The sequence below is a fragment of the Pinus tabuliformis genome, chromosome X, assembly GCF_031772625.1.
Source record: "Pinus tabuliformis cultivar Carrire ecotype Pingquan chromosome X, CPIR1, whole genome shotgun sequence".
In the NCBI taxonomy this organism is placed as follows: domain Eukaryota; kingdom Viridiplantae; phylum Streptophyta; class Pinopsida; order Pinales; family Pinaceae; genus Pinus; species Pinus tabuliformis.
In genome coordinates, this window is record NC_142308.1 from 859,999,933 (window position 1) to 860,013,527 (window position 13,595).

Here is a 13,595-nt window from a genome sequence, read left to right on the forward strand (position 1 = left end):
CTAGGAAAAGAAAGCGGGGCAGTCAGTCTTTATGTATATATCATTCTTGTGCATAAATTGATGGCATGGATTCATGCAATTTGACACCAGAAATAAAAGATTTTGCCGCATTCAACTGAACAAAATTTCAGAGTTTACTTCTAACTGCGATGACTTTCCAGCAAGAAACAAATGGCACTCAGTTGCTCCAACATTTGGTAAGCGTTCTAATCATTTCTAAAAATAATGATTATATAAATCAAAGAGCTTTCTCTTGCTCTTAAATTTCACAGGACCATATATATTTTAAACCAAAGCAGTGCGAATATGGCAAATCTCTTTACCGCTTTGCTTCAACTCGAGCCATCTCAGCAATCACAGTGTACCCAGCCACTGCAATGAGGGTATTTTATCCAAGCAAACTGTCTATAAATATGTGGTCGAACCTGTAGTGTACAATCTTTGGGTTGAATAGGACATTAGTCAATAAAATATGATTGAGGACAGTTTGCTTCTACGTTGTCCTGCCAAACTACAACAAAAAGTAGCATCAATACAATAAAACGCATTCCATCTGGCACAAAAGCTCAAGCTTCCTTCCTAGTTATCCTGCAAATCAACAATGGGTGATGTTCAAAGCAATAAACAATTGATTTGGCCAAGTACAAATATCTAATTCAGTAAACTAACAATACTTACCTGAAGCACTGAATATTTAAAGCAGTTGTTATCTCATGAATGACACCAATGGCAAAGTGCATGTATAGAATAACTGCAAGCAGCAAAACAATGAATGAAAGGTGGTCCACGATAAATATAGAATTATGCGATAAATACGATGCACAACATATCTTGAAGTTCTGCTGTCTATACAAAATAGAGATGAGATTTGGCACCACTACCTGTAAAAACACAGAATCCAAGAAGCAGCAACCGCTCATCAATGAGGAGAGTTCTGCAGGAAAAAACATCATCAACAACAATAAGCTCACGTCTAACTAATCCTGGGAATATTTTTCTGAGCTAATTAATTATTATAATCAGGAAATTGTTTTTATAAACTAAAAATAACTTTTAGCACCTAAGGCCAACTAGAGTTAATAACACATACCCGCCGAAAATTTTTGCAGAAAGAGCATTTGCAATTGCGAAAGGAAGGAATAATAACGACTGTAGAAATAACACATTATTAGAAAACAAAGAAAGCAATGTCCAGAGAAGCCAAGGAAAAACATGTTTCACGGCTACTAACGTGCTAAGTTTGATCGTTAGAACAGAAGACTACTCTTGAAGTTTAACAATTTTGGAAAATATACCATGCACATTCCAGTTTTTAAGCCCTTTGGTTCATCACACAAATGTGCCAAAATCAATCGTCCCTGCAAATCATCCATCAGAAATATAATTGAGCTAACCATTTTGAAGTAGATGACTATAAAAATATAAATATCAGCATACTCTCATCAACACAGTTCAAGACTAGCGTAAATGCAATTAACGAATAAGTATATAACAAACCAAATGCTACAAAACAATGTTTCTATCATGATTTGTGCAAATCCGTGGTAATATCAGCACTCTCAGACAATACATAAGCCAAGGGGTAAACCAGCTCCAACTATGAACCTTAATGAACAACATCAACTTACCACTAAATATCCAAAGGCAAAGCCAGTTCCCACCAACAATAGATGAGGCTGACTGGCAAACACGTCAGATGGAGACAGTACGCCCCTGTACCACGGAACTAAGTACATCAGATAATTTAATATTAATAAGCAAGTTCGCATGTATTGCTACGTAAATTAAAATCCATCGTATGAAACTAGTTGTACCTAAAATTTAAATAAGGTGCAATGCATTATTAATATTTTTTCCATATGGTATATGGTGGTTACATGCATACCATATAAAAACTTCTCCTAAAAGCGCAAGGAAGGGAAAAACCTGGAAAGCAGAAGCACGCTTATATCAGTAAAAATAGATTAAAAACGAGATAGATTAGCTATTGAAACAAATAACCTTGCAGCACAACTTACCATCGCTAATGCAAGAAGCATGCTTCCTTTTTTTGCTTGAACTACTTTATAAACGTTGTAGACACTGAAATATGTGAAGTCAAATACATAAATGAGAACAACAGGATGAAATTGCGAAATACAAAAAAGCATAAAACACCACATACTGTTATAAAAGAAAGAGTATCATAATGACAGCACATTTATATTCATCAGCAGAATCTACAACTCTGAAGCTTTTCAGACATTGATATAGGCATTGAATAAAAGCAACAATGTTCTTTGATTGTGAATGATCTCCTAGTTAGCCAACTTACAGGATAACTTCCTAAAGAAATACTTCAAAGCAGTGAATAAATATTCTTTTAAATCAGATTTTGACCAGTGCCTATAGTCTATGGGTATGGGAAGAGAAAATAAGAGAAAGTTAACAAGGCAAGTTAAGTAGCACGATAATGGGAAACAGCTACAAGTTTTCAAAATAGAAACAGGCAGGAAATGTGACCCCAGAGGAATTTGGAAGCGAGAAAATGTAATCTATATACATTAGGCGAGCTCTTCTGAAAATAAAAGCACGATCACCAGGCAAGCAGGCAGTGCATCCATTTCTCCACTTCAGGACATTCTTGAGCTAAAATTGCAGAAAAGATTTCAACCAGAGTGACGGCTAGTGGGTGGGTAGTAGGAGGCATCAATGCTTCTTTCCAGCTGTTAGGTGTTTCTGCGCTTCATTCACGTGGTAGCTACGAGCTTCCCCTGGCCATTATGATTAAATATCGGCACTTCATTCCCCTCTCTACCAGTATATCGATATTGGGCCAGTAGGTTATTGCTTCATTGTCTTGTTCCATGTTCCATCTATAGGAGTATGGATGGTTCATTCGTTATATACATATATATAATTTCCTTGTTTCCAAATTTTTACGTTGTTGCATTTCCAGTACATTTCCATTTTGAAAGCTTGTTCCCTTTCCCGTAATCATATGCGTGGCACATTACATTGAAATTTTCTTTTGCGTTGTTGCATTTCCAGCACATTTCCATTTTGAAAGCTTGTATCTTTTCCCGTAATCATGTGCGTGGAAATCTTGAAAAGAACATTTAAATAATAAGAAATGTGCCACCCTCGCCTCGCTTATATTGGGATCCTCATTATTAGTACTACTATTTTTGTCTAGTTTTTGCCTTTACCTTGATCTTTTACTCTACCTTGATCTTTTAGGGACATCAGTGAACACTACCACATTTTGATAAGAGTGCCTAATCCAACCTATAGAATATGGTAGAAAAAAATTAACATGACTAATCAATGATTTTGATTTGAGTGAAAGGCACATTTTTGCTAAGGCCATCATAGAGGAGTTCAACAATCAACACCACTAACAATGGGGTACATAAAGGCCTTGGAGCTTTGAGCTAAATGTCAATCTTAAGTTGCATTGAATCACATACGAGAATGGATACGGATACGGGGTTTGTAATGGATACGGCAAATTTTCAAAAAAATTGGATACGATACGACAAGGAAATGATATATATATATATATATATATCATAAAATAGAAACTTCATATTATCATTCATCTTTTAGTCTTTAGAATCTAGATTCTATATTTAAAAATACATAATCATCATCATCAATTCAGTATAAACATTGTCACAATCATCATCAATGATTATTATAACATTTAAATTGGCACCTTTGATTAAAATGTCAATACCCACTCATAGTTTAAAGGAATATGAGATTGTTTTCAGAGTCACATCATACTTCATGAAATTATATATTTTTCTAATGAATTTGACAACACTAACACAGAGGCAACATAGTGAATTTGACTTTGTAAATAGTATGTTGCACAGTATCTTGGTCTAGACTCTAAAGGAGTCATGACATAGAAATATTGTTTAGTATCACCAAATATAATGTAAATTTAATCATTGTAAATAACAGTTTCTACACATTATAAATTGCACTGTCTTCCAGTAGCTACAATAGGTGATGCTCTGAAATTCATAGAAATAAGTACACTGGATTTATTTATTCACAACCTAAGATCATATGATCAAGAATCAAGAGGCCACAATTTAAGCAATTAAGTAGTGTGAAGTATGATACTAGTAAAGAAATGTTGAGAAATTTAACCTAATGCAAAGAAACTACTTACACCAACCAACTTTGCAGGTAACAACTTTCTTTCTTGACTTCATAGATACCTTATGAGTTTCCATTCCAAATTCCAGGTTCCCGTCCTTTAGATTTGGCATTGTTGAAAACTTGATGAAAGATACCTCTATCATGTCATGAATCATTTTTCAAGATAAATGTTCACTTTCAAATGAGTTGTAAGCAGTGAATATAAGGCCTACAAAGAATTGAGTTGGATATACATGCTTTGGACAAACAAACCTAGAATATATTCTTGCAATAAAGTGCTTGGAACATTGGAACCCTGGAATCTTGGAAACGTATCCATATTTTTTGGAAGCGTATCCATATTTTCTGGAAACGGATCAAATTTTCTTGAACCTCCTTTGAAATGTTTCCGATCTCAGGCAGGCCGTTTTTGAAAAAGTGAAAAGTGGCGAAAACGTTTCCATGTTGTTTCCAAGTCATTTCGTACAGGTTTCCATGTCCAAAATGTCGAACAACATTTCTGGCAGTTGGATGCAGTGTTTCTAGTATCCTAGGGCCAATCTCATATCCTCACACATAATAGAATCCAATGCTAATGTTGCAATTTGTAATGTCCCCTAATAATAATAAAAATAATAAATAAAATAATATAAGATTAAAATATAAGTAAATAATACCCGAATGCGGGTGTTAATAAATGTTATTTATGAGGGGCCGCACAGAGCAGGCAGCTGGCCCTGCACATGGCTGGCGGACGACCCCCATAGCATGCGCCTCGGGCTGGCGGACAACTTCAAAGGCACGCGAATTTAATCTTCTGCAGAACGGTATGTTGGTCACACAATTCAGCATTTATGAGCGCCTGGTTCAAGAGCTTTTGTGTAAGGTTTTATGTATGGATTCATATCTAATTCACGCCATTGTCACTGGTTCGTTTCACCTCCGCTCGGGGTTCTTCCCGCACCCTTGCCTATCTCAACTTGTTTGGAAGTTCGCCTGGTTAACTGGTGTTGTTGGGCTCCTCTACGCTCAGATTCTCTCCCGTCAGCTCCGCCTTCTTCCCTTTCTCAGTCGGCCTGTCATTCAAAGTATGCCTCGTCGTCGAGGAGTCCTGCGCAGAGGAAGTAACACTGGGAACAGAGGAAGAACCTCTCGGCCTGCTCCGCAGAATGTCATACCCATTGCGTCTGCCTCCCCTTCATCTCCGCCCCCGGGTCAAGCTGGGCCTCTTCCGCACAATTCATTTCAGAATACCAGGTTCACCTTCCACAGTGGGCTCAACAGGCCTGTACTGACTGCCAGCATCACAGTCATTCTCGCTGAGGAAGAGAGTAATCCTACCAGCTCGGCTCACACTACTTCCTCTCAATCTCAGGAAGATAGTGTCCTTCAAGGGGAAAGGACCGGGGTGGTGTCTAACGCTGACAATATGCAGGATGACACCCCTGTTTCTGAAGAGCCTCTGCATCCGGCCGACTCAACACAGAATGAGATTCTGGCCTGTGGACCGTCTCATCGTGCAGGCTGCATTCTCAACCTGGTGACTACTCCTGAAGGCAGCATTGAAGGAAATGATGACAATGGCTTCGTCACCTGGGTCGCTTCGTCTAGCCAGGTGGATAAGGACATGCCTGACTCTCCGCAGCATGCAGACTAAGGCTGGTTCATCACTGACGGGTGGCACTCTTGCCTTTGCTCTGTGTAGTTTTTGCTATGTGTCTTCGTTTCTAAGTCTCTGGTCCTGTGTCTGGTTTATGTTCTTGTTTAAGCTCGTGGCGCTAGCCAACCTGCTCTCTGTTTGCAGTTACAACTATGGGTTTGATGGGTACCATTTTGTCTTTTTGTTCATGGCGGGCATGATAGCATGCGTCTTAGTAAAATCTCTGAAGATGTTAGCTATGTCATGTTAGAATCAGAACAGAAATATTTCAGGGGGTCATGGTCTAACACAAAATCTTTTGAAGTCTGTAATCTGAAAACAGCAGAAAGCATGAAATGTATGTCTCTGAATCTCTGGCTGAGGGCTGGCATCTGCCCCCTCTGAGGTCTCGACCTCCTTGTACATAAATTTTCTCTTTTTTAATAGAATTAGTATTTACGCAAAAAAAAACAAAAAAAAATATATATATATATATATAAGTAAATAATAAACAATAAAGAAAAGATAATAATGATAAATAAATAGTAAAAATAAATAAATAAAAGATAATAATAGTAAATAAATAATAAATAATGAGGAGAATATAAGAATAATAAATAAAATAGTAAATAATAAACTAAAGTTCTAAATAAATATATATAAAAATAAACTATAAAAATATTAAAATTAAGTAAAAAGTAAATAATATAAGAAAGAGTTAAATTAAGAGAAATGTTAAATTAAGTAAAAATAAATAAATAAAAGCTACATGTTGACACATGGAATGTGTGCATGTTGTCCCCTTCCATTTTTTGGTCTATTTAATGGATATGAAGAAGATGAGATTTATCATTCCTTCATCCATTCTCTTGGAAGAAAAGTGTTGTGAGACAAAAGACTCTCTGGCAGTGGTACGTTGATTGAGGGTTCGACGGTAGTCAGTGGTAGAAAGATTATGTGCAACTGAGCCTACGGTTAGGTGGAGAATCATCTCCAAAATCTTTGTTGCAGATAGCAGAATTCAAAGAGCCTTCAACTCTAAAGGCACAAGTAAGGAATATCGTCAGTACAGGTAAGTCGTCACACTTGTGTTTTAAAAATTCTATGTTAAATAGTTGTGTGTTGATTAATAATCACATAAATTGATGTAATTATTTGTATATTTTAAATCAAGATAATCAAATTTGTAAGAGCGACATGAAAAGCGCTAAAAAACCACGACAGTCAAACCCAAACCCATCAATCTTGATGTCTTGTTCCTTAACATATTGAGGTTCTTCTGCCGCATTGTTTGGTTTTATTCAAAATAAGCACGCATGCATTGGCTAGTCTTTTTATCAAGTTTGACTAATTTTATTGAGAAAAACAATGAGGAAAAAAAGGTCATGCATGTTGTTATATGCTTTTTATTTAAAGCAAATAGTTTTTTTTTGTGTGATTTTTCTAAATATAGATGGTGAATACCTTGTTTTACCTCATATTCACCTTGTTTACCTCATATCTCATGAATACATCACTCAACCCACTCCATTATAATGAATTTATTTAAGTTATCCACGGAGTTTTATAATATTAGCAGTAAAGAATTTCATTAGTATAGTATTATTGACCAAATTTTATAACGAATCTGATTATTATAGCACATTATTATATATATAAACCAACATTTAAATATAATTATCTTGGCCAACTTTCAACATAGCTTTACTTAGTGTTCACATATATTATCTAATCAATTTTCTGGAACGGAAAATGGTTTCAAATTATTTGTTGATCACTCTCGTTACAATATGAAAACTCTCTTGTGAAATTTAATGTCCGATCTTTTAAATCGTTTTGGAGGTAATGATTTCTTTTAACTGGGCAAAAATAGGTGGCCATAAAGATTTCATTTAAAATAAATGTATACTTATATTATAAATTTTTTATATCTCTATTTATATATTATAAAAATTTTATATCACTTATTTATATATTAAGAGTAAATATTAGTTAATCGCATGGAAAAGTTATTTATATACGTTTTATGATAGTAAAAATATATATAATAAAGGTATATGTTTGTTGAAGGTATTTTTAATAAACCAAAGGAGAATAAAATATAGGTTAAAAGATATATATATAATTTTTGAAAAGGTGAAAAAAAATCAACATGTTTAGATACTTAAATTTTATTAATATTTTATGGTACCATATATGAGGTTATGGTTTTTTCTGCCTCGAAGGTTTTTTATGCTTTCTCTGTCCTGAAAAAATATGAAGTTATGATTTCAGTTATTTGTTATGTCAATATGAAAATGTTGAAATATAATGTTGTGACGATATAATAATATTGAAATATAATATTGTGACATGATATAATGATATGAAAATAATATAATAATAAATGTGAGTACATTTGAGTTTGAAAAATGCTAAATTAATCCATACTGAATTGAAGATGAAATCGGTGTTTTGTTTTTATTGGTATTTTTTCCCCTCAATAAAGATTTATACAGTGTATCATTTTCATACATTGTATAATATAATATAAAATGCGTTCCATTATACAATATAGGTGCATAAAAGGAATATAAACCCGAATGAAAGTGGAATTGGAATTTGCTTTATTTATTATTATAAATATAATATAAATATATATATTTATGGAAGTAATCTTTAATGATGAAAGTGGAATTGAAAATTGGAATTGCTTTTGTTATTATTATAAAAGTAATCTTTAATGGTGATGGGATAAATTAATGAAGGTATTTTATTTTTGGTATAAATTAATGAAGGTATTTTATTTTTGGTGTATTATTAAATATATATATATATGGCAAGGGTAAAATTTTATTAGGTTATAATTAAATAGTATTATTTTGATGAATATATATAATATGTTATGGCTTGTATGTTAAGTTTATAGATATATATTTTGTTGTTTTATATTTCATGGGAATAATATTTGGGAAGGTATGATATAAAGTATATATATTTATGCAATTTTTATGAAATAAATGTTTATTTTAATCCAATATATGAAAAGAGTATCATAAATATTATAAGAATGTGGATTTTCATATAATAGAAGTATTGTGATGGCTAGTGAAATTATACATAGGTAAATTGTCAACTTTTTAGTTGAAAAAGTGGTAATAATTATTAAAAAGTAATTGACAATTTGATGAAAACACAACGCTAATAATATTGGTAATTGGTAAGATAGTAGATCCTAGACGGATGTTGAATAATATTATTTTGTAGTTAGTATTCATTATTTATATAAGCAAATGGAATTCATAAGAATGCTTCTAGTGTATTATTGCTCTATATTTGGTAAGTATTGAGATGATTCTCATATTAATGAGGTTTTATGATATGATGGTATGTGGTAAATGGATATAGTTCTGATGATGATATATATGTGTTGCTTATTTATTTATTTGTTATGATAATGATGTTGAATGCTCATGATGGATATGATATGCATAGAGGTCATGATGTTATGATATAGTTATGATGATGATGTATATGTGGTGCTTATTTATTTATTTGTTATGATAATGATGTTGAGTGCTCATGATAAATATGATATGCATAGAGATCATGATGTTATGATATGATGTATATTGACATGTGGTTCATTTAATATGTGATTTGATGCAAATATGTTGATGTTATAACTTATGAGAGTATTTTATGATTTTAAGTATGTGGTAATCACATGCAGATTTTAGAACATGCAAGAGCATAGAATTCTTTACTATTTAGAATGTGTGATAACAATGATGTTATGTTATCACAATGACATGCAAGAATGGACATATGGATTATTTTCTTTGATACTATGATTATAACATCATTGTTAAATAAAAATAAATAAAATAATAATAAAAATAATATAATATTAAAATATAAGTCAATAAATAATAAACAATAAAGAAAATATAATATATAATAATGATAAATAAATAGTAAAAATAAATAAAGAAAAGGTAATAATAATAAATAATGAGGAGATTATAATAATAATAAATAAATAAAATAGTAAATAATAAACTAGAATTCTAAATAAATAAATATATATAAAATTAAACTAAAAAAATAGTAAAAATAAGTAAAGTTAACAAAAAGTAAAAAAGAATAATATAAAAACGAATTAAATTAAGAAAAATATCTGCACGTTGCACGTTGACACATGGAATATCTGCATGCGGTCCCCTTTCTATTTTTTGGTCTATTTAATGGACGATGAGTAAGATGAGATTCATCATTCCTTCATCCATTCTCTTGTGAGAAAAGTGTTGTGAGACAAAAGACTCTCTGGCAGTAGTACGTTGATTGAGGACTCGAGGGTGGCCAGTTGTAGAAAGATGATGTGCAACTGAGCCTACGGTTGGGTGGAGAGTCGTCCCCATAAACTTTGTTGTGAATAGCGGAATTCAAAGAGCATCCAATTCTAAACGCACAAGTAAGGAATATCGTCAGTGGACATAAAGTCTACAAAGAATTTAGTTGGATTTACATGCTCCGGACAAACAAACCTAGAATATATTATTGCAATAAAGTGCTTGGAACATTGGAAACCTGGAATCTTGGAAACGTATTCAATTTTTCTAAAAACAGATCAAATTTTCTTGAAACTCCTTTGAAATGTTTCCGATCTCATGCTGGCCATTTTCAAAAAAGTGAAACGTGGCGGAAACATTTCCATGTCGTTTCCAAGCCATTTCATACGTGTTTCCATATCCAAAACGTCGAACGACGTTTCTGGCAGTTGGAGGCAGTGTTTTCGGTATCTTAGGGTCAATCTCATATCCTCACACATAATAGAACTCAATGAAAATGTTGCAATCCTACCAATCCTGAAACGCTGAAAATTGTTAAGTCTGCGAAATTTTGTACAAGATGTGAGATTCGACTTTCTCTATATTTAGTCTGATATGGTTGGAACCACACTCAACATCCTAAAACAATTAATGATAATCTTAAAAATTTAAGCAAAGGGATAAAAAGGAAATATAAAGTTAGTTCACATTTCTTTTATCTTCCCTTTTTATCCATTTACTTTGATAATTTAACATTACATTTGCCAACTTTTTTTTGTGAATGTTAGTAAGAAACCAAGTCAAACCAAATCAAAATAGGCAGATTTAGTGTTGGAAATGCATCGTACGGATGTTGGTACAGCGCAAAAATGTATTTCAGTGCATTCAAAACACATTTCCCGCATGTGGGATGTTGTGCTTGTATGTCTAGCAATGGGTTTCAAGCTATGTTGCACGAGTTTCCAGTACACGGGTACTTCGGATACAAGGGAACAAGTATCCGACACAACTAGAAGCTTTGCCCAAATTTACAAGAAATGTCAAGTTGGGAGCAACAATAATATAATATATATTAAAAATAAAAATAAAATAATTTATTTATTTCCATCCAAAACTTGTCAATCAAACTCCATCTTGCAAAGAAATATGTAAAAGATTGAACTATGAAACATTGCCAAAAAAAACAAAATATTAATCGATCAACAATTTGCCAATCAAATTCCTTTCGTGCAAAAAAACATGTGGAACTCTTTCTCTTTCTAACCATCACTGGAACTCGTTGAATCTTATCATTAAAGCTTCAAGATATGCTTCCAGAGACTAGACTTATCTCATTTGTAATTGTTGAACTTTGAGATTTGCCACAGACGTGGCAAGGAATGACTGGAAACCGTCTATATTTTGTTGAAGCCTATGCTACATCTCCATGCCTATGTCGCTTTACAGAGCTCATGCAGTCCAACCCCCTGACCTGGCATGTATCACTTAGAAAATAACAAATGGTACCTTCCCTACCCAAAATGTGAAAATATGCTCAAAATGGGTACCCAAAACGTCAAAATCAGTTACAGTGAAGCTCTACCCATTGAAGCTCTCGACAATTTTGGAGCGTTTCTGACCAGCGCCCAAGCTCCTAGGAGCGCGGGAGCATGGGGTACGTGCTCTCCAATGCTTGGGAGCAGTACCCGTGTAACTATGTTTTCAAGGTTGTACCACCCACGTTTCCACATGAAAATGTGCCTAGTACAGCACCTGAAGTGGCACTTCCTACAACATATAAGGCATGCAAATTTTTGTTAGCTCAGGAACATTCAATCGAAATGCAAGAACTAGAAAGCAACCAAAGAACAAACTCTCCTACATTCAAAACCCTAATAATTGGTAGCCAAGAGGACGATTTCCTTCGCTAAGCCTAGAAACTTGATTCTTGCAATAACAAAATGTCAACACTGACAGTGGAAAAACAATGTTATAAATAAACATTGTTGATGTTAGTAGCTTGGGAAGCTACTTCTACACAAAACTTGGTGTCTAGACATGTTGAAGTCGCCTAATTAACCTTTATACTTAGTAATTCCTTTAATATTTGAAGTAATTGACTTTTATAAGATAAAGTAAGTTATTTTATTAAATGCAAATGTTATTTGCAATAGTGAAATACATTAATCTTAATTGTTGATCTCAAGTGACGTGAGATCTAATCTCACCCGTCAATCACTTTGAAGATTACAGTTGTGGATTTAGTCAATAACTCAAACTTATAAAAGGAAGGCTAAGCTAAGGGATAACATTACATCTTGAGCACAATACACAATGAGAGTTGGATCTCAGCAATTGGGCTAAGAAGGACTTCCATACAAGTGTGTAGGGTTTGAGGAAGAGTGCAAGGAGTAGCATGGGAAGGATCCAGACCAGCCAGCAAGATCTGCAAAGGATTTGAATAGTTGGATGACTTAGGATTCTTGTTGTATGTATTTTCTTTTGTAAGCCATTATCCTAGGAAGGGAGCCCTAGTAAATTTTGAAGCTATTTGAATGAGGAACTAGTTTGAAGGGATAAAATATTCTATTGAAATTCCCTTTCACCCTAGGTTTTCTCTATGACTAGACTAGCACATAAACACACTAGCAGTGCTCGATAATGAAAAACTTTGCACAGCGGAAATATATCAGCAGTGAAATCAACAAAAGTACACAAGATTTATATGGCCCAAAACTTTTCTTATCAATCCATCAACAAGAAAATCATAAGGGTCCCATACCAAGGATCATGGCCCTTCCTAAACCCTGATACAAATTTTGCAGTATAATAAGATACAACGTAGGCTTGAGGTTTCTTATCCTTCAGACCCTCCATGGCCCACATAACAAAGACAAAATATCTTGATTTGCTTGTTAATGTAATCCTTGACAAGCAACCCCTTCAGTCCTTCTTTGTCCATTGTACCTGGTTGTCCTTTGCCTCCAAATGCTCACACAGATTAGCTCCTTTTGATCACTGTCAATTTGCTGCTCACGGGTAGGCTTCTCCTCTAGCCACATGTACTATGCCAGCACTAATCACCTCGTCATTAGTGCTTCATTTAGCTAACAAGCTTCTCTTGAAACCCTTCCTTCAACCCTCAACTTGTTGTCTACAAAAGCTCATCCTTGCACAAGTCTTCTTCCTTAGTCTGCAATAAGTAAGATCTCTTTGAAGTAAAAAATTTGCAAAAGCAGTGACAGCTCTTATCTTCATACGCATTTCAGCAACAAGTGAGATCTCTTTAAAGTAATTTTTTGCAAAAGAAGTGATAACTCTCATCTTCTTGGACTTGTCTTCACCAAATATCTGATACCATATTGAAATTCTGATGTTCTTTGCTGAAACAATTACTTATTCCAAAAACTTCTTTTTTTTGCAATACTAGTTAAGCAATTGAAGATAGAACATAAACTAAATGCACAAAAGAAGACAGCCTAGAACATAATGAGACGCTAAGAATTTAGGTCCAATGACCAGGGGAAAACCCA

At 33.8% G+C, this 13,595-nt stretch overlaps 1 protein-coding gene across 4 annotated transcripts in view; it reads right to left on the reverse strand.

Moving 5' to 3' along the window:
- Positions 1-204: 204 nt before the first annotated feature.
- LOC149142423 (choline/ethanolaminephosphotransferase 1-like) overlaps positions 205-13,595 on the reverse strand; it is a 129,987-nt gene continuing 116,596 nt past the window's right edge. For 3 of the 4 annotated variants that reach the window (XM_089446424.1, XM_089446426.1, XM_089446425.1), the window contains exons 8-15: positions 2,019-2,082; positions 1,886-1,926; positions 1,629-1,713; positions 1,296-1,358; positions 1,091-1,149; positions 882-934; positions 679-751; positions 205-588 (exon numbers count right to left, since the gene is read on the reverse strand). In XM_089446424.1, the coding sequence (XP_089302550.1) occupies positions 567-588; positions 679-751; positions 882-934; positions 1,091-1,149; positions 1,296-1,358; positions 1,629-1,713; positions 1,886-1,926; positions 2,019-2,082 (460 nt within the window). In that variant the 3' untranslated portion in view covers positions 205-566. The remainder of the gene's footprint in view (positions 589-678; positions 752-881; positions 935-1,090; positions 1,150-1,295; positions 1,359-1,628; positions 1,714-1,885; positions 1,927-2,018; positions 2,083-13,595) is intronic. The other variant, XM_089446427.1, reaches the window with a different exon arrangement.